We start from the raw sequence: 26,094 nt of genomic DNA, 5'->3' as shown, positions 1-26,094 counted from the left end.
CACTGAGGGAAGAGGCCGAGGCAGGAACTCGAGCAGAGACCGTGAAGGAACGCCGTTGGCTGTCTTGCTCACTTTACTTTCCTATATAACCCAGGACCACCTGGCCTGGGAGTTGTACCATCTAATGTGTGGTGGCCTGCCCATATCAATTATTAACCAGGAAAGTCAGTCCACAGACATACCCACAGGCTGGCCTGGTAGAGACGATGCCTTAATTGAAGTTCCCTCTTTCCAGATGACTCTAGTCTATGTCAACTTGACAAAAACTAACTGGTATAGTGATTTCAAAAAGATCGTGAACTCAAGGTGTGCCTGTGTGGAAGGGCTGGGAGTGGTGATAACCATATGTAGTTTATTGGCTGTTTGTTCCAGGTAGGATAGGCCCTGATTCTTGTCCTTAGCACTAAACAGTAAGTAAATACATAAATAAATGGAAAAAATTAAAATTGTTGACTTTATCCGTTTAAACTCCATGGGACCAAATGGAGACCAGTCTCCTACCAAGAGTTTTCAGTGTTTCTTCTGCCAGGGTATAATGGTCTCAGGATCTATCTCCAGGGATCTTCAGGGACCACAGTCTGAAGCAGGAGGCTCCAAATCCCGGTACCCACAGACGTATGGCATCAAAATGCCCAGGACCTCGAGCTGGCTCAGTTTGCTCCTCTTAGAGCAGTGGTTCTCAACCTTCCCGAGGTTGCCACCCTTTAACACAGCCCCTCGTGTTGCGGTGACCCGCAACCATAAAGCTATTTCCTTGCTGCCTCATAGATGAACTTACGCTACTATTACAAACTGTAAATAGCAAATATGCAACTCCACGTGGGGTCGCGACCCACAGGCTGAGAACTGCTGCTAGACATTGTGATGGATGGGGAGATTTTCAGATATCTTGTCTGAGAGTGCTGGTAGCGTGCAGGCTGTTGTCCCGTGTGCCTATGCAGAATCCGCCATTGTTTTTCAATCAATTTTTAGCATAATTTGATTATTATGATTATATGTGAAATATTATGATTAGCTTAATATCATTCGGTCTTTAATGTGGTACAATGCATAGCTGGACCAGGTGCCCGACTGCATTAGAGTTTCTTGAGGGTGTGTCTAACCCTCAAGGGTGTGCCCCACGATGGCAATGAACTCAACCCAATACAAAACTGTAAACTTACTTTAACTATTATGAAGGATCTTGGGTTTTTGTTTTTTGTTTTTTGTCAATGATTTCAGAGTTCTCAAGCATGAACTTTATAAATGACAATGTCGCCTGGTAATGTCACGCAAAATAAACATGTAACTGTGGACCTCTGGATTCTATGATGTGGCCGGAAGCTACCTTTATTTAGTGTTGCCCAGAGAAGCCAAAAAGTTGCACATTCCTGTGAGTCCAAAGAGTCATTTTCCTGCTCTGTAAAGCACTGGGACATGATCTCTTTTCTAGGTTCCGGGGTGACTTTCTCCGGGAAGGAATAGGAGAAGCGCCCGGAGCCCAACTCTTTATCCTCAAAACTGTTTATGACCTAAGTGTTAAGTTGTGCACTCCCCCCACCCCCTTTTTTTTTTTTCCAAGCTCCTGCAGGGCGTGGTGGGATTGGCCGGCGGGCGGGTGCACCAGGTCCTTTGAGAAGCGGGCAGACCCGCCCCCTTGATGGCGCTGCGCGCTAGGCGGAGCCGGGACTGCAGAGCCGCCTCCGGGCGGCGCAGGCGGTCCAAGAGGGAGATCCCTGGGGCTGCTTCTCACCACCTCCCCTTCCCGGTGCAGCCTCACGGTGGCCGCTTCCCGGGTGAGTATGCCGGGCCCGGGCTCCGCTGCTGCGCGCTCCGAGCGGCCATCGCCGGGCTGTGAGCCGGGTGGGTCAATGGGATGGGTGTCCCTGGGATGGGGCCGAGCGGGCGCGGAGCCTGCGCGCTCAGGCCTCGGTGCGGCTGTCCCGCCCGGCGAGCAGCGGGCGAGCCGGGGGCCTGCAGAGGCCAACCTCGGCCGGCCGGGCTCCGACTCCCGCGCCGGCGCCCCCGAGCTCAGGGCCGGGATGGAGGCGGGATGTTGCGCGCAGCGGGGAGATGAAGGATGCACCCGCCACGTCCCGCGTCCGGGTGCTGGCGTCTCCGGGCGCCTCTACCTGGAAATGGCCCATCCTTCTGGGTCCAGGGCGGAAAGCGTTTCACCTGGGGAAACAGCTCAGCTGATCTGTACTTCCATGCCTGAGAGGGCCCGAGCTCCTTCGGCCAAGTAGGGGCACTCACAAGGGGTTTAAAGGGCTTGAGAGCCACCTGCAGTGTGTAGGCCGGCACCTGGTCCCTCCAGGGTCTGGGGATCCGTATCACTTGATGTTCTGGTTTTCCTTGGAGAAGGGCCATTAACTCTTGGTTTGGAGTTCGTGTGGGTTCTGAAGGGTGTGGGAGATAAGTATCTAGAGAAGGCCTTTTGGGGGAGGTAACCTTAGGAGGGTATTAGCCAAGTCTGGTGCCCGTGGGTTGCAAAGTATTCAGAGGTGAGCCAGGAGGCACGAAGATGTGGGGGGCTGCCCCGGGCGCGGGCTGATCTCCCCAGTGGTTTGGTAATGAAAGAGCAGACAGAAGATGGTAATTTGAGAGTTGAGAAAAGGCCTATCTGTCTCATTTTAAAAATAATTAGCTGGTGTGTGTGTGTGTGTGTGTGTGTGTGTGTGTGAGAGAGAGAGAGAGAGAGAGAGAGAGAGAGAGAGAGAGAGAGAGAGAGAGAAATGAATCTTTTTGGAGGATGTAAGAAACATAAAGAATGTCAGATATGATTCAGGTTGTGAAAGTGATAGTGTTGATAGTGATAGTTCAAGATAGTGTTGAAGGCTGACCTAGCACCCTGCCAGAGTACTGGAATTCATCTCCCAGGAAGGAAACAATGCGTTGTTGGTTGGTTTTCTTTTCTTCTGTTCTTGAAGTTAATTTTTAAGAGCAGCTTTGGCCTTTGTGAACACTGAAAATTCCGTGAAATAGCACAAACCTTTGTGTGCCTGATTGCATTTGAGAGAGGTCCACAGCTTTGATGGCGGGCGGGGTGGGGCGTCTCAAAGTGAATTGCCGACCATGGTGAACTATTTGATGAGGAGCAGGTAGAGAGGGCAGTAACAGCGACCCCGTTACTACATTCTGTGTGCCTCATGATATAAGCATTTAGTGCCTTCTCTAAGCTGAGTTGGTAATAGTGGATGCCTTGTGGGCCAACCACCAAACGTCTCTTGGAAGACCTTTTATCCACACTGTGAACATCCAAAGCAAGTCAGCCTAGAACTCATGAATGCAGTCCAGACTGGCCTGGAACTTGTTGGGTAATCCTCCTGCTTCAGTCTTCTTAGTGCTGGTATTATAACCAGGAACTATTGGTGACTTCTGGCTGTTCATGCTTTTTTTTTTTTTTTTTTTTTAATTCTCATCAGTAAACAATGGTATGTACCAGAATTACCCAGGTTCCTGTTTAAAATACAGATTTCTTGGCTCCACCCTAGACCATTGAAACAAAACCTTTGGTGTGGATCCAGGAATAGGTATTTTTAAGAAGAGTACGCATTGTTATGGTTCTCTGGCTGGTGTTGAAATTCGCCAAGTGCACGTGCTTGGTCAACATCAGGTTCTTGTGTGGTAAGCACCTTCCTGACTGAACTCTCTCTCTCCAGTCCCTTAAACACCTTTTAATAAAAGCATATGCTCTAGGATGTGATATATTGATTAAATGAAATCCCAGTTATTAACTTTTGAGTTCATTTCAAGGTTTTGTTTGGTAGTGTCGACGTCAATACAACCGTCTCCTCTGATTGTGTACTAAATGATGTAGTTAAGAGTTATATATAGTGAAATGTGTTTTAAAAATCCCATTTTCACATATCTTCTTACTGCTTTTTTTCCCCCATCAGAAGGACAATTGCCATCTCTCAGGGTTCTGTTCCATCTTAGGTTCATTCTCTTTTGTTGGTTCTGAGACTTCACAGCATATAAGAGTCACCCCTTGTTTACATTTCAGACTAGGTCTCAGATGTGGACCTGTCAGTTCTGGAGTGGAACGCAGAAACCTTTAGCTTTGTCCACTCCTCCAGAGAGCTGACCAAAGCACATTTGCAGACACAGATGGGAAGATACAGTCGGAAAATCCAGATCTCTGTTCTGGAGATATTCATACACTTGATACGAAGCTGAACTAACAACTTTTGAGACATGAGCTGCCTGCTTGGTTTTGGTTTTTGGTTTTTGGTTTTTCCAAATTATCCCAGAGCTTCTCAGGCTGTAGGACCATTGGTAGACCTGACCTGTAACGGCTACAGAAGTGCACTTCTCTGACCCACTGCGGAACTATCAGATAGCTGCAGACAGACTTGGGAAGACGTGCCCAGTGAGCTTCTACTGAAATCTCCCACCAGAAACTCTCATGACTTCTGTAAACGTCTATTCCAAAAAACAGCCTCAGTCACTTGCTAGTTCAGTTTACATCATGTTTCCCAGCAACTTTTGTTCTAAAATGGGTGTCGCAGAGCCACTGGCACGCCCTTGAAGGGAACAGTGGGTCCCTCTCCTTCTTTCTCCATTCCTTTTGGCTCTGAGGTAAGACATTTTGCTTCTTGCATGCCACCTACCACGATATGTTGATCACCATTGCATATAAACAATTGACCGTGGGCGTAGACACATCACACTGTGAGCCGAATTGTTTCTAAGGTGGTGATCTCAAGAGTGTGCACTGTTGGGCAGAAGGCTGAGAGGAGCGCATGCGCATAGCCCGACTTAGTAGCAGCTCCTCCCAGCGCATGCGCACAGTGCAACTTAGTAGCAGCTCCTCTTAGAGGTCAGTGACAGAGGGGAGGGGGAACAGGCTTGATCCAGTGTTGTTCTAGAAAGGTAAACAGAAGGGTGCCGCTATGAGCCTTTGCTACTGTTAAACTTCTTCTAGGGCCATACTTCTCTATGTAGCCTTGGCTGTCCTGGAACTCACTCTATAGACCAGGCTGGCCTCGAACTTAGAGATCTGCCTGCCTCTGCCTCCCAAGCGGTGGGATCAAAGGTTTGTACCACCACTGCTGATTGCATTTTCCTCCCTTAAATATAGCATCTCTTTCTTCAGTAGGCTTGAATTGTGTTGTGTTCTTATTCATTTAGTAAATCTTAGAAAGTTGTATGTTAGGTTGATTTGAGACATCAACGGATACAGAGTTGCAAATCTTTTTGAGAATTCAGTTAATTATTTACCAAACATTGATTGGGGCTATACTCAGTGTCTCTGACTTTATGATTTTTTTAAAAATATTTTTTAATGCTTTAATTTTAGATTGTTTAAAAGTTTTTAAAATGATCCAGAAAGTTCATGTAGCTTCTTCTAATATATTTATTCCTTTACACAGTGGTGACAACTTTATCAATGCCATCTCGACTTCATTTCTCAATACCGTTGATAGGGTTTATTTCTCTATACTAATAACAGGTTGTCAAGGGCAGTAGGTCCTACTCGGTCATTTGATAATCTCTTTAAGGTGACGTTGGCTTCTCTGTATAGTTACCAATTGCAGTTAATTTTAATGTTGAAGGCAAGTCTTTGCAACCATAGAGCACAAAAACTGTTCATATTCAAAGTTCCATCGGTTGACGTTGATGCCCACTGGTGAGGCCAGACTGACGTAATGATTGCGGTAGTGTTTGCTAAGTGGGTTTCTTTTTCCTTCCTCCTGGCTGCTAAATTGGAAGTTTCCTGTATGAAAGAGATATCTTTTGTCTCCTATTCCTTTCTTTGATCAGTTATGTCAATATATACTCATGGAAATTCATTTTACTCTGTAGATTAAAACACAGAGCACATTTTTTAAGTTAAATGTTTCCAGTTGGGAGCCATACTAGAGCACATTGTCAACCTTTCTTTCCTCTGTACTGACCCAAAGAATCTCAGGGTAGCAAGACCAAGTGCCTGGAGCTATGTGTCCACTCACACCTTCTCTGTAGCATCTGTGGATAGCCTCAGAGGTCTTAGGATGCAGATTCTGGTGCTCACCAGCTGCTGAGTGCCACCGCATCCTTTCTGTTGGGTGCAGGAGCATTACTGTATACGTGTGGCACCTTCCACTCAGAGGCATGGAAATGGGGTGTGTTTATGTTGAGTTGCTGTTGCCTACAGCTTACCTTCCTTATTAGATAATCTTTACTATTATGGAAAGGCTAAAAAACACACAGACATATGAAGGCAATGCACCTTTATGTAATTGTCTCCTAACTATCTCAATGTTTTTCCAGTCTCGTTTCATGTGTTCCTCTTCTTTGGAGTGAGAAGGGGGTATTTGAAAAGCCAATTGTAGACATTAAGGGCAGGGAGAAGAGTGAACTAAAGAGGGGCAGTGCTTCCCTTTTGGCCTGTGGGTGTTCGCCCCTGTGTTTAAAAGTGGCAGGTGCTCAGCAGACAAATTGTGTTCAGGAAAGGGCAAGCCTGGTTCTCAGAGCTTGGGAAGCAGAGGTAGGTGAATCCCTATGAATTAGAGGCCAGCCTAGGCTACAGAATGAGTTCCAGGACAGCCAAGGCCACACAGAGAAACCTTGTCTCGAAAAACAAAACAACAACAGCAAACAAAAACAAAACCAAAAAAACCCCAAACCAACCAAACAACCAAACAAAAAAGTAAACTCTAAGGTAGATTTTTACACTGGGAAGGTGGGTGAGGGTTGCCCTAAAATAACTTCTTCATGAATTTGTTCTCTGAGGATTCCCCAGTCCTTTTCCATACCAGTGTCTTGATTAAATATGAGAATGGCCCTGGGAAGAGGGAGAGCATCACACTTACTTAAATAATAGTACAAATAAGTCCAAAGATGGCGCCTTCCCTGGGGCCACCCTCTCGGAGTCACCCATCCTGGAGATAATGTTTGTTTGAAAAGTCATTTTGTTTCTAATTACAAAAGTATTATATACTTCTAATTACAAATGTATTATATACTCATTGAAAGAAAACTGGAAATTATTATTACAATAAGTATGATACTTGTAATACTTCACCAGAGGTATGATTAAGAATATCTTGGCTAATATTCTGATAACACATGACTCACTGTGGTAGTCAGCAAATCCCTTGTAGTTCTGAAGATGCGGCAGGTGTTTGGGTGTGCCTTCTCATGAAATATTTTATTAGATACCTTTCTTTATTTACATTACAAATGTTATCCCATTTCCTGGTTTCCCCTCTGAAAACCCCCTATCCCATCCTCCCTCCCCCTGCTCACCAACCCAGCCACTCCTGCTTCCCTGTCCTGGCATTCCCCTACACTGGGGCATTGAGCCTTCTCAGGACCAAGGACCTCTCCTCCCTTTGATGTCCAACAAGGCCATCCTCTGCTGATATGCATCTGGAGCCATGGGTCCCTCCATGGGTCCCTCCCTCTTTGGTTGTTAGTTTAGTCCCTGGGAGCTCTGGGGGTACAGTGATCATGTTCCCACCTCCCAAGGTTTTTTTTTTTTCCCCTGTTAACATTTTTATTTTTCAAGATAACAGGAGTTGTCTAAAAATGACAGTAGACCCTTGCCTCTTTTATTTTTTTTATCTAAATAAAAGATAACTCAAGATGAATTCTCAAGAAAAAAAAAGCTATATAATAAGGGACTGTATCTTCCTTGGAAGATTGTCTGCTTGGAACCAGTAGTTGTGATGCTGTCAGGAATCAGGATAGAGACTGTGGTAAGTTGGAAGAGGTAAATACACTGTGGTTGTCATTTCACTAGCAAACCGTCTGCCATGCAAGGCATTGACGGCAGCAACAGCCGCAGCAACAGATGGGCACTCCGCATAACCATTGCCCTGAGCTCAATTTTTGTCAACATAAGTATGAATGTCTCCTCCATGTTTATTACATTCTTCAATGACATCATCCTCAACCTCTGTCTCCCATCCAACTTCTTCTTCTGTGTGAGGGTTAAACACGTTAGAAAGTTGGAAACACTGTGTTGCAGGAGGTTGAACAGACACAGCTGCAGCTAAAGCTGAGACTTCAGTGTGTTGGGAAAGTCATGCTTGCAAATCTATAACAAAGGAGAATTCTGCCACCGCACCAAATGCCAAAGAGCTACTCATTTGTAAAGCTTGTTGTGCCGCAGGTAGAATCTGCAGACTGGTACCTTCCACCAGTCTTGCCATTCACTGGAGACATCCAGTTGTTCCCAAGTCAATTCCAGTCCTTTCTAGCTCATCAACATCCAACAATGAACTAGCACTCGAAGCATCAGTTCATTCAGTAACATGACCGGCTTTCATTGGTCTCTCAGCTAACTTGAATCCTTAAGCTGTTCCAAAGCCCTTTCTGCACATTCTGAGTCAGAAAATGTAATGGGTCCATATCCCTTAGATGGACCGGTTTCACTATTGATCTTGAGCGGGATACTTTCAATCCTTCCTAAAGGTTCAAAGATCCCTGAAGCCTATCTTCAGTTACGTTAAAGTTTAATGAGTCCATGTAGCACCTCACAGGTCTGGCTCTTCCTATAAGGCCTGTACTATGATTGGCACTCCTAAAATTCGTTGGCCAGTTAATCCAATTGCTAGATGCACTGAACTGACATCATCAAATTCCCCATAGGCAATTCCTTCGGGACGTCTTGAATTCCTATCAGAAATCACTCTCACATCTCGACCTTACCTACTGTAGAGAAAAGTTCTTCCGAATCTCTTGTCAAATTCTTTCTGCCATGCAGAAAGCCATCCTTGTGTCCCTCACAAGGCTCCCTCACAGGGCTCTTGTCTTTCCTGAATGGACTGTAGCTTCGGGATCGGCTTCTGTGGGGACTTCTGTAGCGGCCTCGGAAGCGTCCGTCTAGACTCCGTGAGCGGCTTCGTCTCTTTTCTTTGCTTCTACTTCGTTTCCGCTCATGGCTTTCGCTCTTTTTCTTTTCTCTGTCTCTACTTCATTTCTGTTGTTTACTTTTGCTTCTTTTTCTCTCGTGACTACAACTTCTGCTCTTGCTTTTTTTTTTCTCTCTTTTTGCTACGTTCGCTCTTCATGGCTGTTAACATTGTTCAACTTATTCTCATCCTTATGACTGACAGGTCACACTGGAATCAAAGGTGAATTCTTGGGAGTAGAGGTGAGATAATTGTTAGGCAAGTCTTCTTGTAAGGGGCCTCAAGCATTGCTTCAATATCAATATCTGCCATTTTCTCTACTCACCTGTGTGTGTGTGGGGGGGGGGGGGTTCACACGCCTGCTCGCCACTTGGGATCCATCCCAGCGACAGCGGCAGCCAGCTCCCTGAAATGGCCCGCCCAAGTTTTATATAAGCTAGGGAAACATGCCGAGAGAGGTTGTCTCCAAACCTCCAGTCACTTCAGTGACAGGCAGAGGGTTGGAGAGCTCTCTCGAACACATAGAGGTGTTCTAAAAGCACAGTCTTCCCCCATTCCTCATAGAAACAAAGAAGCTTTCTTTACCTTTGAACTTTCTTCTGTGCCCCCAGTTTTATAGAGGCCCCTAATCTTATAAGGGGGTAAGTGGTTATGTTAAAGTGGATCAAGAAGGTTAAGCATTCATGATGGAATTAATAGTCATATAAAAAGAACAAGAGATATGATATCTGGATTTTAATCTCTGAGTGTGTGTGCGTGTGTGCGTGCTTGTGTACCAAGGAAAAGCCATTAGGGATATAACAGTACGAGGACCCTCAACAAGAGGCTGACCACACTGGACCCCAATGTGAGATTTCCAGAAAGCCTCCAGAAGTGGGAAAAGCCAAGTTACAGGATTTTATTACAACAGCCAAGCAGGCTGAGATGGAAAGTTTACAGCCTCTGCAGCTGCTTAAGAAGTACAAGTCTACAAAGTACCCTGGGCCACCCCACAGACAGATTTTTCTGTCTGTGTACACAGGGAGCTATAGCTGACAGTTGGGGAGGGCTCTACTAGCTCTGGGAGGCCCTGAAGGTGGGTAGTATACATACTTACTGCACTGGCTTTTCCTTTCTTGTCACTTGAGATATAATCAGAAGTATTTCCTTGTTGGTCCATAGCACAGACTATTTGGTCTGTTTGGCTGTGGAAATTAACTGGAAGTCTGGCTTCAGTACTCGCTGGATTTTCCTTGATAAGATGTTTGGGATTTGAGGCATAATGTGACTTTGATGATGCAGAGAGGATGTGGGGGTGTTGTAAGCTGTGCCCCACAGGCCCTCCACAAGTATTCATACCATCTAGTGATTTTACTGGTAAAGATAGATGGTGGGCCCTAAGTACCCTGACAAGCTGGGGGTTTTTGTTGATAACTAGGAGCATAGCACTTCTTGAATTTGTATTTTCCCACTTCGTGGTATTGAAGTATGAAATCAAGGACAATTTATCACCCGTGGGAAATACCTTTGATAAAGTGATAAAAAGTTCAGGTGGCTACTAGTACATCTGCCATTGGCCATTCCTGGACCAGTCTCTTTAATGTTGCCGTGAGATCACTATTTGGTGTCTACTTAGTGTGTGCCAGGAGGCTGCTCAGTACTTTCCATGATAGACCAGCCCTGTAGGAAGGTAGATATTATCTAGATAGGTATCATTTTACCCCCACATTACAGATAAAGGATCTCAGGGACAATAAGGAAGCTTGATGATTGGGCATAGATCACTTGGCTCATAAGTGATAGAAATATGTTTTCTCTTTGAACCCAAGTCCCTGCCCTGGACTTGTTTTTCTCATAGATTGTTGACAACCTCTGTTTGGGTCCCCTTGTGTTTTTTGTCTCTCCCCACCCCACTCCGTTGGGCTCTGCCCTGGGCTAGCATCTCACTGAGACTACAGCTCAGCTGGGATGGGGTTTCTAATGAGTACTGAGGTCTGTCATTTTAGGACAGGATTTCTATTCATAATACACCCTTTGTGATTGTCTTTCAGTGATCTCTGGGCTAGAACTGCTGGGCAAACATTACCTCATGAGTTGCCATCAAATCCTCCGCCTTACTGGAAAAGTACAATTTGAAACCTCCTCACTCCAGCTGAAGCAGAGATTCAGATTACTCACAAGCTGAGAGACATGGGCTGCAGCCCACCCTACCATCTCTCCTACAGATTACGGTTGTTGTTACTCTTTACCCTGTGCCTGACAGTGGTTGGATGGGCCACCAGCAACTACTTTGTGGGTGCTATTCAAGTGATCCCCAAGGCGAAGGACTTCATGGCTACTTTCCACAAGGTCATACATTTGGGGAATGAAGATACCCCGGGCCATGATGCAGCCACGAAAAAAGCAAAACTTGCTAACTGCCCTTCAGTGTCTCCAAATCTCAGTAAGTATTTGCTGGTTTGGTTCTGTAAGTACAAAAGGTTATATTTAACTGATGTGCAGAAAAGTAGGAATAGTCGAGGAATAACTACGTTTTGCAAAATGACTATACCTTAGAGTCAGCAGGCCAGTTAAAAAAATGGTATCTCCCAAGAATTGTGTGAGGCCCTTCCTTCTTTCATTCCAGACCCTGACTCCAGGACTCATGGGCCTTTGAGCCTGACAGACTGGACGCGTGTGCTTGTGTATGGCTGTCACAACTCAGCATTCTGTTCATCTTCCAGTTTGTTGATTCTCACCAGTATCCAGCTCAGTCCTATCATAGGAATGGCCCTAATTTTATCATCCATAATGTATTAAGTCAACCGGTCTGGACTTGTGGTCCCGCCCACTTGGTTCTTATTGTCTCTCTAAGACAGTGGGCATCTGGGCATGCCATCCTGCCTCGCTGGTGGAGGATATAAGCATGGGCACTCCTCCATCTGTGCCTCATCTCTTAGTGTCCCTTTAGCCGAAAATATGGAGCCAAGAGATGGGACTCTTATACATTTTGATTTCCTGTTGATCTCTTCCTTTCAATGAACAGCGAATTGGTTTTTGCGGGCTCAGTGCATCTGTGAGGGAAAATTTCTCACCTGTATTGGTTCTTTGGAACATCACAGTGCTAAGACTCTCTCAGACAGCCCTTTAAGCTTCGTGTAGTGTGTGGGTTCCCCTTTCCCAGAAGACCTTTGTCTGTCTAGTGGGTTCCTATGTGGTTATCCGAAACTCAGCTTAGATCTCTTTCCTCTTCTAGACTCAGGGACTGCCCCAGCCCCAGCCTCAGGAAATCTCAGTTTCCTGTGTGCTATGCCTGCTGTGTCACAGCGTAAGTCACAGAGTGCAGCTCATGCTTGTCTTTCTGTGGACACAGTGAGCAGGCAGTGTGGAGGTGGGGTATCTCATTCTAGCTGTCCAGTCCAGCTGCCTTCCAGGGTAGGCAGCTGTGGCTCCTGGTCTACACTAGGAGAGAGGTCTGCTGGGTGGCCTGGAGCTCTTCTGGGTCTGTTGTTCTTAACCTGCTTGTGGGGACTGCAGCGTGTCTATCCTAGCATACCTCAGACTGTTGAGAGAGGCCGCTTTGGAAAGGAAGTACAACCTGTTAGCAACTCGCAGATTCAAAGCCTGTCTGGGTCTTAAAGGGTGTGTAAGGCACAGAGGAGATTATCTCGGTTCCTAAGCAGAACTCTGCCCCGTCTCTTGCTGGTCGTCGGGCTATCCTTTGTATTCAGGTCAGAAAATGAGGGTTACTTACTTCAGTCTGATATTCGAAGCTCTGCTCAGGATTGATTACCATGGACAGCCTCGAGTTTCGCCGGCAGATGCTGTGTTACCTGGGAACATCTACCCTGGTATGGTGGGAGAAAGAAGAGTGTATGTAGTTGTCACCCTGGTTAGGGAGTCTGGCGGGTTAGCTTCTTGCTGGTGGCTTCCCTGCAGGGACCTGAGTGTGAGCAGTGTAATGCAGAAGTGGGAAGAGGGCCTCTTGCAGGAATTGGAGTCTGTAGAAGGTTCTTGGCTTTCATATTTCATCCTTCTTGGTAGAGGAGTTCTCTGTCTTGCCCTGATCTTTAGTGGGCAGTGAGGTGGCTGGGTAGTCTTTGAGGCTCACTCAGAAACGGACCACAGAGCCAGAGTTGCTTGCCCAGGCACAGGAAATGCTCTTGCACACCTGTTCCTTGCCTTGTCAGCAGGATGTCATTGTCTTAGCACTCTGTGTAATGAGACTTCCATCCATCCATCCAGAGAGAGAGAGAGAGAGAGCAATAGGAGCTGTGGGACTCACAGGGCACCAGGCACAGGGCCAAGCCTTCATCCGCGTCAGCTGTGTAAACCCCAGAGCTTCGTGCCACGGCTCCGATTGCGACGTGTGTCCGGTGTTGCTTGCAGGAGGCCAGAGCAAGCTCGTGTTTAAGCCAGACCTCACTTTGGAGGAGGTACAGGCTGAAAACCCCAAGGTGTCCCGAGGCCGGCATCGTCCTGAGGAATGCCGGGCTCTGCAGCGGGTGGCCATCCTCATCCCCCACCGGAACAGAGAGAGACACCTGATATACCTGCTGGAACACCTGCACCCCTTCCTGCAGAGGCAGCAGCTGGACTACGGCATCTACATCATCCACCAGGTGAGTGTGGGCTTTCCCGGACCCTGTAGCCTGTGGAGGAAGCAGCTTCTTTGTTTTGGGTGAAAGGCCCATCATCAGAAGGAGAATTTTCTTTCCTCACTCACCCTTGAAGAGAGCAGAGGAAATTCTGATCCTGAATTCCGAGCCATGGGGCAAAGCCCTGGGAGGTGTCACTGTCCTAACATGCACTTTGGGAGGAAGCCTGTTTTTGAGAGCACCTCTCCAACCCCCATGTCCCCTCCCCCACCATGTTAGCCAGTGCTAGCCCATACACACCCCTGAGCTGTCCTGCCTCACCTATTTCTTATAGGTTTGCCCTATGTCACACAGTATGGGTTTGGGCCTCGGCTTCTTGTTATTGAATGTGGTCTTGCAGGAGTGATCTCAAGAGTGATTTCACAGAGTGCCAAGTGGTACAGCCTGCTAGTTGTATGCCTTTCCAGTCACCTTTGACCTTTAACCCCACCACTACTTACCATGTCAAACAGGGGACGTTTAATTTTCACCATCTTGATTCACTCATTTGGCTTCCAGATTGGTTAGTAGCAGCAGCATGGAACCACCTGTAGGCTGCCTCAGAAGAGGTCAGTTATGAGGTCAGTCAGTCGCTGGTGGGTGACTAAACATGCCTCTATTTGGTATTAAAGTTTTTTGCATGAAAGATAGAGCATCAGTTGAACCGGCTGTGTCTAAACTTGTTAATATCATCCCGGCCTATTCAAATAATGCTCCTTCAGTTCTAATAAGAGTGTGGACAAAATCATTGACTGCTTACTTAATATTGGATGTAGCTGATAATCTAATTTAGGTAGAATGGTCAGCTCATGGGTTCTCCTGTGTAGTGTATACTTTATGAGAGATTTCATAATCAGGTGCTTCTCTATGGTATATCTGTGTCCAGTTTTTAGGATTTGAAATAAAACTTTAGAGTTTTTTTTTTAAAGAAATATTTTATATATACATACATATATATATACATATACATATACACATACACATACACATATACATGCATTTGCCTGCACAACATACAAGTGTATCATGTGTATAACTGGTACCCATCAAGGCCAGAAGAGGCTGTTGGATTCCCTGGAACTGGAATTATGTCTGGTTGTAAGCAGACGTGTAGGCTTTGGTAACCAAATCCGTGTCCTCTATAAAAGCAGCAACTGTTCTTACCCACTGAGCCCCAGCTCCTATCACTCTGTGTCTGTTGCTGAACAGGGCCTTTTGTAACTGAGGCTTGTCTCGTCCTCTTAACGTCTACGTCCCCTAACTTGGGGCTGCAGGCACGCACCACCACCTGAGGTCCATCTGGAGGGGAACTCAGTGCCCTATGGGTGCTGGCAAGCACTCAACGCACTGAGCTATATCCCCGGCCCACTTTTTTTCTTTCTTTCAGTTTTTAAAATCTTTTGGAACATTAAACATGAGAGGAGTAGGAAAAAAAACTCTCATGAAGTCCTCTATGAAAGGAAATTGTGAAAAGTTCCTGATGAGACAGAAACTGTCCCATCTCCAAGGGAGAATACTCAGCGTGAGTGTGGCTTCATAGAATGAATTGGGTAGTGCTCCTTCTGTTTCTATTTTGTGGAATAGTTTGAAAAATATTGGTATTAGGTCTTCTTTGAAGGTCTGATAGAAATCTGCACTAAAACCATCTGGTCCTGGGCTTTTTTTTGTTTTTGTTTTTTTGTTTTTTTTTTGGATGGGAGATTTTTAATGACCGCTTCTATTTCTTTAGGGGTTATGGGACTATTTAGATGGTTTATCTGATCCTGATTTAACTTTGGTATTTGGTATCTGTCTAGAAAATTGTCCATTTCATTTGTAGTAGTATCTGTTGAGTTTTTGGATTTCCTGTTTCTGTTGTTATGTCTTTCTTTCCTTTCTGATTTTCTTAATCTGGATACTGTCTCTGTGCCCTCTGGTCAGTCTGGCTAAGGGTTTATCTATCTTGTTGATTTTCTCGAAGAACCAGCTCCTGGTTTTGTTGATTCTTTGTATAGTTCTTTTTGTTTCCACTTGGTTGATTTCAGCCCAGAGTTTATTTCAGGCTGTCTACTCCTCTTTGGTGTATTAGCTTCTTTTTGTTCAGAGCTTTCAGGTGTGCTGTTAAGCTGCTAGTGCATGTTTGCTCCAGTACCTTTTTGAAGGCACTCAGAGCTGAGTTTTCCTCTTAGCACTGCTTTCATTGTGTCCCATAAGTTTGGTGATGTTGTGCCTTCATTTTCATTAAATCCTAAAAAGTCTTTAATTTCTTTATTTCCTTGACCAAGTTATCATTGAGTAGGGCGTTGTTTAGCTTCCATGTGTATGTGGGCTTTCTGTTGGTTTTGTTGCTATTGAAGACCAACCTTAGTCGGTGGTGATCTGATAGGATGTATGGGATTATTTCAATCTTCTTGTATCTCTTGAGGGCTGTTTTGTGACCGAGTATATGGTCAGTTTTGGGGAAGGTACCATGAGGTGCTGAGAAGAAGGTGTATTCTTTTGCTTTAGGGTGGAATGTTCTATAAACATCTCTTAAATCTATTTGGTCCATAACTTCAGTTAGTTTCACTGTGTCTGTTTAGTTTTTGTTTCCATGATCTATCCAATGATGAGAGTAGGGTGTTGAACTCTCACCCTGTTGTTGTGTGAGGTGCAATGTGTGCTTTGAGTTTTAGTAGCATTTAGTTTCCTTTATGAATGTGGGTGTCCTTGCCTTTGGAGCATAGATGTTCAAAATTGAGAATTCTTCTTGGTAGATTTTTCCTTTGATGAGTATGAAGTGTCCTTCCTTATGCTTTTCGACAACTTTTGGTTGAAAGTTGATTTTATTTGATATTAGAATGGCTATTCCAGCCTGTTTCTTGGAACCATTTGCTTTGAAAATTGTTTTCCAGCCTTACTCTGAGGTGGTGTCTTTCTTTTACAATGAAGTGCATTTCCTGTATTCAGCAAAATGTTGGGCCCTGTTTATGTATTCAGTCCGTTATTCTATGTCTTTTTATTGGGGAACTGAGTCCATTGATGTTAAAAGATATTAAGGAAAAGTGATTGTTTCTTCCTATTATTTTTGATGTTATTTTTATGTTTATGTGTCTATCTTCTTTTGGGTTTGTTAAAAGATTACTTTCTTGCTTTTTCTAGGGTGTATTTTCCCTCCTTATGGTGGTGTTTTCCATCTATTATCCTTTGTAGGGCTGGATTTGTAGAAAGATATTGTCTAAATTTGTTTTGCTGGGTATAGTAGCCTGGCCTGGCATTTGTGTTTTCTTGGGATCTATATAACATCTGCCCAGGATCGGCTAGCTTTCATAGTCTCTGGTGAGAAGTCTGGTGTAATTCTGATAGGTCTTCCTTTATATGTTCCTTGGCCTTTCCCTCTTACTATTTTTAATATTCTTTCTTTGTCTTGAGCATATGCATTTGGTATTTTGACTGTTATGTGACAGGAGGAATTTCATTTCTTTTCTTTCTTCCTTTCTTTCTTCCTTCCTTCCTTCCTTCCTTCCTTCCTTCCTTCCTTCCTTTCTTTCTTTCTTTCTTTCTTTCCTTTTTTTTTTTTTTTTTTTTTTTTTGAGACAGGGTTTCTCTGTATAGCTCTGGCTGCCCTGGAACTTACTCTGTAGACCAGGCTGGCCTTGATCTCTGAAATCTGCCTCCCAAGTGCTGGGATTAAAGGCATGTGACACCATTGCCTGGCTGAGGAATTTCTTTTTCTGGTCTAATCTATTTTGAGTTCTGTAGGCCTCTTGTATGTTCATGGACATCTCTTTCTTTAGGTTAGGGAAGTTTTCTTCTATAATTTTGTTGAAGATATTGGCCCTTTAAGTTGAGAATCTTCACTCTCTTCTGTAACAATTATCCTTTGGTCTTCTCATTGTGTCCTGGATTTCTTGGATGTTTTGGGTTAGGAGCTTCTTGCAATTTGCATTTGTTTGTGCCAATGCTTTTTACGGTATCTTCTGCACCTGTGATTCTCTCTTCTATCTCTTGTATCCTATTGGTGATGCTTGCATCTATGATTCTTGATCTCTTTTCTAGGTTTTCTATTTCTAGGGTTGTCTCCCTTTGTGACTTCTTTATTGTTTCTATATCCATTTTTAGATCATGGATGGTTTTGTTTAATTCCTTCACCTGTTTGGTTGTGTTTTCCTGCAGTTCTTTGAGGGATCCGCCTGCCTCTGCCTCCCAGAGCGCTGGGATTATAGGCGTGTACCGCCACCACCGCCTGGCTCTCCTGTATTTCTTTAAGGGACTTATTTATGTCCTTCTTAAAAAGTAGCCTTGGTTTCTGTTGCTTTTGTTCTTGCCCTTGCCTCTTGCCATCTGGTTATCTCTGGTGTTAGCTGGTCTTGCTGTCTCTGACTGTGGCTTGTCCCTCCTGCAAACCTGTGTGTCAGTACTCCTGGGAGACCAGTTCTCTCCAGGAGGCATTTGGATATTGAGAGCTGTGGCACAGAGTTATCTCAGGGGTGCAGACAGAAACTGCAAGGATCCTGTCCCAGGCTGCTTCCCTTCAGTTCCTGTGACCTGAGGCCTCTGGGCGGCTACCTCTGAGCAGATGTGTGGTCTTCCCTGTGCTCACAGGTGAGTCAGCACTCCTCGGCGACAAGCTCTCTCCTGTGGTATTTGGGTAAGGAGCACTGTGGTACAGGATCAGCTCCAGGTGCATATGGAAACCGGAAGGATTCTGTCTCCAGCCCACTTCTTTTGTTTTAGAATTAATCTTGTTTTTTAATGACATTGGTTAAAACTGTGATTTATTGAGTCTGACTTCTTTCTTCGGATGGTAGCTACCAAAATATGGTTCTATTTTTAGTTTGTTTTCCTTTTCAAAAGATTGTGTGTGTGTGTGTGTGTGTGTGTGTGTGTGTGTGTGTGTAGTCAGGGTTTTCTCTTACTGTTTCTGCTGCTGCATACTCCAGGTTAGCTTACCTCAAAGCTTCCAGGCAATCCTCCTGTTCCTACCTTCCCTCCTGTCACAGGAATGCGGGATTACAGGTGTTTTCATATGGCTTTTTTTTTTTAAAACTGTAGTCAAACCAGTGATTGGTTGGCCATTCCCACAAGTTCTTTACCCCAGCCCCTTGTGGGCAGGACAAATTATAGGTTGAAAGTTTTGTGGCTGGGTTGGTTGTTCAGTCTCTGCACTGGGAGCCATGTCTGGTTATAGAGTCATCTGGCTTTTTTTTTCTTTTTTTTTTTAATGTGAGTTCTGGGTATTTAACCCAGGTTGTTAGGCATGTGTGGCCATCTCCCAAGACCCCCTTTTTCCACCTGCTGTTTTCTTTCATCTTCCTGTCTCTCCTTTCTTCCCTGCTTCCTTCTGGGCCATGCTAGCTTGAAACTCCAATCAATCCTCCCTATGTACTGAGGTCATAGACATGTGCTTTGTTTTTTGTTTTGTTTTTGTTTTTTGTTTTGTATGAACAGAAACATACCTACTTTGTTTCTCTTTTCAGGAAAGTGCTTCTGTAACTTCCAAGAATCGCTTAGAATTTTGTTATGATAAGCTGTCAAACATGACTTTATTTTTACAGCATTCAGTTAGCCTTGGGCAAAGTTGTACTGAAAAGTCCTTGCGTCACATGCACGTTCAGTGTTGATCTTGCGGGCCGTGTTGTCTTCATATCCTTCTGAACGGCCACCGTAAGGATTAGCCTCTGCCGTTAGTGTTGTCGCAGGATTTCGTTAAGCCATTTCCAAGAAAGTTTAAGTAGCTTAGAAGTGTTAGCAACAACCGTCTCTGTTGATGGGTCACCATTTCTTGGCGCTTCCTGGCAAACTCTTAGCTTTGTCTCTTGGACATTCAGGGTCAATGCAGAGGGCGAACTGGACGTCAGCCAGGAGCTGACAGGAAGGCTGTGACACTAATTGTTGTGACAAGAACATTCTAGGGGCTTTGTAGTTTCCTATGGAATTCATAAAGGCCCTTTAAAAACCCAGCTTAGGAGAACACTTCCCATGCGCTCCAGCCTCTTAATAAATTGAAGTGCACAATTGTGTTGCTTCATTTTTATTTGTATTTTAAAACTACATCACATTTTTTTTTTTTGGTGCTAAATATACCACATAAAAATTATCTCAGCCACTTTCTCATTTTTTAAAAACCATCTTGTTAACTTTCAAGTGTACTGTTTAGTAGTATTAAGTATGTGTGGGGGTGTGTGGAGAGATGATTCAGCAGCTAAGACCACGACATGCTCTGGCAGAAGACCAAACTCAGATCCTGATACTCACATCCAGTAGCTCACACTGCCTGTAACTCCAACTTGCAGGACCTGATGTCCTCTTCTGCCCTCAGAGGCCACTTACACCCATGTAGCACACACACACACACACACACACACACACACAGACAAACACACACACACACACACACAGACAAACAAACACACACACACAGACAAACAAACATACACACACACACAAACAAACACACACACACACCAAAAAATAAAATTATTTTTAAAAATGAAGCTGTTTTCTGACCAGGTATGATGGCTTATTCTGTTATCTCAGCTTTTAGGAGTCTGAGGCAGGAGAATTGCAGTGAGTTTCCGGTCAGCATATAGAAATGTCTCAAAAACAAAGAAAGTTTACTCTCATACAACCAATCTACTGGACTTTTTAGTCTTTTCATCTAAGCAAATTATCCACCATCAGACAACTTGCCAAACCCAACAGGATGCTTTTAAATTGTAGAATATAAATATAAGAATGGATCAATTAGCATTCTTCTGCATGCTAGCCGCCAGTTGAACCAGCACCATTTGTTGAAAATGTTGTCTTTTTTCCATTGGATGGTTTTAGCTCCTTTGTCAAAAATCAAGTGACCATAGGTGTGTGGGTTCATTTCTGGGTCTTCAATTCTATTCCATTGATCTATTTGCCTGTCACTGTACCAATACCATGCAGTTTTTAACACTATTGCTCTGTAGTACTGCTTGAGGTCTGGGATACTGATTCTCCCAGAAGTTCTTTTACTGTTGAGAATAGTTTTAGCTATCCTGGGTTTTTTGTTATTCCAGATGAATTTGAGAATTGCTCTTTCTAACTGAAGAAGTGAGTTGGGATTTTGATAGGGATTGCATTGAATCTGTAGATCGCTTTTGGCAAGATGGCCATTTTAACTATATTAATCCTGTCAATCCACGAGCATGGAAGATCTTTCCATCTTCTGAGGTCTTCTTCGATTTCTTTCTTTAGAGACTTGAAGAAAGATCACACAGATCTTTCACTTGTTTGGTTAGAGTCACACCAAGATACTTCATATTGTTTGTGACTATTGTAAAGGGTGTCGTTTCCCTAATTTCTTTCTCAGCTTGTTTATCCTTTGAGTATAGGAAGGCTACTAATTTGTTTTATATCCAGCCACTTTGCTGAAGTTGTTTATCAGCTGTAGGGACTTGTTGGACATCAAAGGGAGGAGAGGCCCTTGGTCCTGGAAAGGCTCCATGCTGCAGTGTAGGGGAATACCAGGACAGGGAAGCGGGAGGGGGTTGATTGGGGAACAGGGGAAAGGGGAAATGGCTTATGGGATTTTGGGTGGGGCAACCAGGAAAGGCAAAATCATTTGAAATTCAAATAAAGAATATATAATAATAATAATAATAATAAAGAATATAAATATGCGTGAAACACAAAGCCCAAACCGAGTAGTCTGTTTGTCATCATTGCGTTTCCTCTGTCAGCTCCTAGTGTATGTTGTCTTGCCAATAAACGGAGGTAATGTAACACTCTTGAATCGGGGTGAAGGGCCACACATGAGAAAGCCTTTTCTCTGGAACTCATTTTCTCGTGCCTTCTCCATAGACGGGAAGTAAAAAGTTTAACCGCGCCAAGCTCCTGAACGTGGGCTATCTGGAAGCTCTCAAGGAGGAGAACTGGGACTGCTTCATATTCCACGACGTGGACCTGGTGCCGGAGAATGACTTCAACCTCTACACCTGCGGAGATCAGCCCAAGCACCTGGTGGTGGGCCGGAACAGCACTGGCTACAGGTAAGGCGGCCCTGGCTGTGCCACACACTTACTGTGATCGATCGGCCAGTGTTTGAACAGCGATCCGTTTTCCGGATATCTAGCCAGAGTTCTAGGGAAGGGTGGGGACGCACATGTCTACCTTCGGAGTCTGCTTGGGAACCAGGATATCCAGGACCAGTTCCTGCCTGCCTTTCAGAGCTGCCGTGGAAAATCCCACCATCCCTTCCTTTCTCTCCCACAAGAGCGACATGATCCTTAATTGTATTTAACACCAGCTCCTAGTCAAATATGTTGGGCTGGGAAGGAGCGAGGCTGGTCGGCTCTATGTCAGTTAAGCTGGCTGTGTGCACACCTTCCTCCAAGGCCTGCCATTACCGTGCAGCTAGGCCACCAGGCCAGGGGCCAAGAGGCCAGTCTGAAGAGGCGGAGAAAGTGCTGGTGTAAGGAGACAGGAAGTTCCTATGGAGATGCGTGAATCTGTAAGCACAGCTGCAAGCAGTTAGGAGGAGGAAGAGGAAGTCTGTGTGAAACTATAGCCTGGAAAATAGCGTGGGAGACGCAGCCAGAGCCTGTACAGTGAGAAGGGAAAAGCGACTCTCTTGATGGCCTTCCTTGGTCTGCGCCCCTGTGTTGCTCTTTCGAGGTCGGTCCCTTCCTTACTTTGGCTTACTTAGGAGAATGCTTTTGTGACTCCCAAGAGCTGTCCTCTCCCGAGGCAGCATAACCCGCATCTGCCCCTTCCTTATGAGGTCCCCGGGACAAACCAGAGTTTGCTTCCACTGGAGTTCACTCTGAAGAGCAGTGTGTTTAGTAGACTTACAGAGCATGTGTGACCTGGGAGGACTGCTGTCAGCATGGAGGGCAGTGTCCCTGCGGCCACACATGTGGCAGCACTCTGGGTTCCTCTTCCCTCGCCTATATAACTTAGCACCTCCCCCGACCTCAAGGCCATGCGCACTTAGGGCATTTCATAGCGTGGCCAGGAGGAGTCACAGAAACCAGGGCTGAGGGCCCTGCTAACCCCGCTGCTCTCTCCTTCTGTGAGGAGATGTCAACGGGCTGCACGCCCAGTTATGACTGACTCTTAACCTCCTAACTTTAAGCATCCCGTTCCTCCGTTCCTTGTTTTATTTAATTACACGGGCATGGGGGCGGGGTGTATTTAAGGGCAGGCTGTGGACTGAGAGTCTGCATTGTATCATCGTGTTACCTTGGCCATCAGCGTGCAGAGATAATTAATTGCCCCTTGGGAGCTGATTTTGACCGTGTACTCTGGTGTGATCGTCGTGGATTCCATCAGACACTGTACATTTTAAGACGTCGCCTGCACTTATCCTTCTCTTTAACCTCCCCTTACATCTGGCCAGACATTGCTGCTGTTCCCATACAAACAAGCCTTTGTCTGCCTTGCATAGTCCAATATGCTTACCTTGGGATTTAAATGTAAGCTCTGAGGAAAACCTCGGGCCCAGAGTGTGTGTGTGGGCATGCATGCACGGATGCTGACAGGAGTCCACCATGAGGCCTTCTCTCAGTATGCAGGTTCTTCCGTGCTGAGTTATATTTGCTCTGTACTTCTTACTGATCTCTTCAGACATAGATCTTACTTTGGTTCAGTCTTAATGTATAGGTCATGCCCACCCCTCCCCCGACCCCACTCCCACCCCTTTTGTGGCTGAGGAGAGATAGGCCTTCTACCTCCTTACCTTTGCTGTCCTGGGCGAAATTCTGCTGGTGGCAGGCACTTTCCGTTTCAGGGTCTCAGTGACTTCTGATGGCAGCTCTGTCTCCTGTGTGATAGAGCATCAGTGAGCTCAGCCTCCTTCACTGCCCCTCCCCCCAACAGCCCCGTGGATGTAGGTGTAAGAAATGTTTTCGCCTACAGTCACAGAGAGGAAGAGGAAGAGGAAGAACACTGGGTATCTGCTCTCTAGGCCTTGTAGGAAATACGGACTTGTTCGTTTTGCCACATGCATGTGACTCTACAAGAAGAGTGGTATTGTTGACATCAAGGGACTGGGCACTGTTCATAAAGAAATGGCCTGTAAGTGTCACCGTGGCAAAACTGGAAGAGTCTACAATATTACCCAGCATGCTGTGGGCGTCATTACAAACTAACAAGTTAAGGGCAAGATTCTTGCCAAGAGAACTAATGTGCAGATTGAGCATATCACATATCAAGTACTGCAAGACCAAAGACGGCATCCTGAAATGGATGAAGGAAAATGATGACCGGAAGTCAATGGAAGCCAAAGGGAAGGGTGCCTGGGTTCAGCTGAAGCCCCTGCTCCGCCCAGAGCTGGACACTTCGGAGGAATAATGGGAAGGAGACTGAACTGCCGGGCCTCATTCCGTATGGATTTGTGGCTTAAGGTGCAAACGGGAATAAGCAGCCTGGACTGTAAAAACAAAAAACAAAATGGCAATGCTTTCGCTTGCCACACAGTCAGTGTCAGGAAGTTAAAGTAACTTGCTCAGGCATTTGAGATCCATGGTGAAAGGATGGAAAAGAGGAAAAAGAGGAAGCCAAGCGCCCAGGACAACAGAGAGAAGAAAAACCAAAAAGAAAGACTCAGTACACTGTAGACATTTCCAACCTAACACCTGGCATCCCCAAAGCTGCTCTGAGGTTGAGTGGTTTCTATACTCCTCGTACAAACTAGTGACCCTATGTATGCTGTGCTAGAAATAGATATAGCTACCGTCATCAGCTTAGACTACGAAGAAATCTGCAGGAAACAATCTTAAAGGAGGAAATTTTTGTTTTTCTTCTTGTCTGGAGAACATGGGCATTTATTTGGCTGAAGTTCATGAAAAGTTTGGAATCTTCTATATGGTCGCCTGGTTTTGTTTCGCTCCCTCCAGCTGCAGTTTGGGAGGGCGCCAGGGTTGTATTTAAAGGTCAGCCATAGCCCAGCTTGTTGATGTGTCAGGACGATAAGAGCCCTCTCAGCTTGGGATGGGATCACTCTCTCTGACGTGCCTCTCTCTGTTGTCCTGGGCGCTTGGCTTCCTCTTTCCCTTATTAGTCGTAACAGTGGTTCAATGGGTGATCAATTCTTCTTGCTCATTCTGTAGTTGTCCAGATGTCTCCTAACCCATGGTCTTCACATACATTTGCTGAGTTACCTCAGCACAGATCCCCTGTGAACGTGGACCCTGTGTCCTTTGCCTGTTGGCCCAAGCCCTAGGAACATCTCAAATTTAGCCTAAGAATAATTTATTGTCTTGCTCTCCAAACCAAATGGTTTTCTTCATACTCAGTTTTCATGAAAGACGCTGCATTCCATCTGGTTGCCCAAGCCAGGAGTTCAGAAGAATGGGGTGGCATGTTGAGGTCTGTAGAAAGCAAACTCTTAAGATGGCAGTTTGGAGAGAGCCCGAAGTGTGGACTGGAACTGTCTCCTGATTTACACCTCTTCACTCCCCAAAGAAAAAAGGTGGGGGGAGTATATTTATCCTGAGACTCATTGGTGTTGAACATACCTGGTGTTCTTAGCAGCCTTTACATGGGATGGGATCACTCACACACATTTAAGGGATACTGAATACCAGTGTTGTCGGTAATAGGTATGTGGGGTCACCTTACTTAGTGGGGTCACCCAACAGCAGATCAAAGGCCAGAAATACAGGGAGGTGGGCATGAGGCAAGAGTAGCGGAGGTGAAGCATCTCCCAAGTGTTCCTGGAATGCTAGCCCCGAAACTAGAGCTAGCTAGAGTGACTGTGGGCAACAGAGGGGCTTTGTGCTAAATGTCACTTCTCTGTCTTCTCTTTTGCTCCAGGTTGCGTTACAGTAAATATTTTGGGGGTGTCACTGCCCTCAGCAGAGAACAGTTTTTCAAGGTGAATGGATTCTCTAACAACTACTGGGGATGGGGAGGAGAAGACGATGACCTCAGACTCAGGTGAACAGCGGAGAAGGGACCTTCCCGGGGCTCTGCTCTCAGTGGGGACCTGGAAACCCTGCACTCGTGTGTAGTTCCTGGAAAGGTCAGGCCAGCAGGTCCTAAGGCTGCAGGGTTGGGCTTAAAGGGTGCTAGGGTATGAGGGGAGGGCACACGGGCCTAAATTGTTCTCTCTCAGCGGAAGTCTTGAAACGATGAGGGTTATCTGTTGCTGAGTTTGGGGTTCAGTGTTGGTGGGGGGCCAGGGGACCCACCAGGGAATGGGAAGTCCCAAACTTAAGGTTGTCTGTGAGACTTCTACTCTGAGAAGGGCCTATGATAAGTCTCATGCTTTTCCTCAGACCCCAGAGGCACTGACACTGTTCCTAGCATGTGGAGCAGGGTGCTAATGTCTCTAAGAAGCCACATGCCCCAAAGAAGGCAAGGGCGTCCTTTCGCTACATCCTGTGGCTGCATCCTGACTTGGAGGGCCCACTCTGGGCTGCTGGTGTAACTCCTAGATCCCTTCTTTTTGCTCTGGAGGGCCAAGAGGAACTTCTCAGGATGCCTGACCTACTCTTTTACATGCTCTTCAAGACATGGTGTGTGTGCATGCGCGCACATGTGCATGTGCCTGTGTGTGCGTGTGCCTGTGTGTGCGTGTGCCTGTGTGTGCATGTGCGTGTGCGTGTGCGTGTGTGTGTGTGTGTCTAGATGGTAAAGATGTTCTCATTTCCCAGAAAGTCTTAACTATGCAAAGCCTGTAAGTCAGAGTTGTGATCACAGGTACCTCCTGGGCAGCCAGGGGACCGGTTTCCTCTTCCTGCTGC

General features: G+C 45.6%; 1 protein-coding gene and 1 pseudogene across 1 annotated transcript in view; one reads left to right on the top strand and one right to left on the bottom strand.

Moving 5' to 3' along the window:
* Positions 1-1,677: 1,677 nt before the first annotated feature.
* The window catches only part of B4galt4 (beta-1,4-galactosyltransferase 4), a 30,629-nt gene continuing 6,212 nt past the window's right edge, over positions 1,678-26,094 (top strand). The window contains exons 1-5 of the mRNA XM_052158905.1: positions 1,678-1,775; positions 10,853-11,244; positions 13,170-13,402; positions 21,209-21,396; positions 25,163-25,285. Coding sequence (XP_052014865.1) covers positions 10,992-11,244; positions 13,170-13,402; positions 21,209-21,396; positions 25,163-25,285 — 797 coding nt within the window. The 5' untranslated portion in view covers positions 1,678-1,775; positions 10,853-10,991. The remainder of the gene's footprint in view (positions 1,776-10,852; positions 11,245-13,169; positions 13,403-21,208; positions 21,397-25,162; positions 25,286-26,094) is intronic.
* Positions 7,531-9,134, bottom strand: LOC127665644 (RNA-binding protein 39-like; annotated as a pseudogene).

Source organism: Apodemus sylvaticus, chromosome 15 (assembly GCF_947179515.1).
Source record: "Apodemus sylvaticus chromosome 15, mApoSyl1.1, whole genome shotgun sequence".
NCBI classification, from domain to species: Eukaryota; Metazoa; Chordata; class Mammalia; order Rodentia; family Muridae; genus Apodemus; species Apodemus sylvaticus.
Note: the sequence above shows the minus strand (reverse complement) of the source record. Positions and strands in the feature narration are given on the sequence as shown.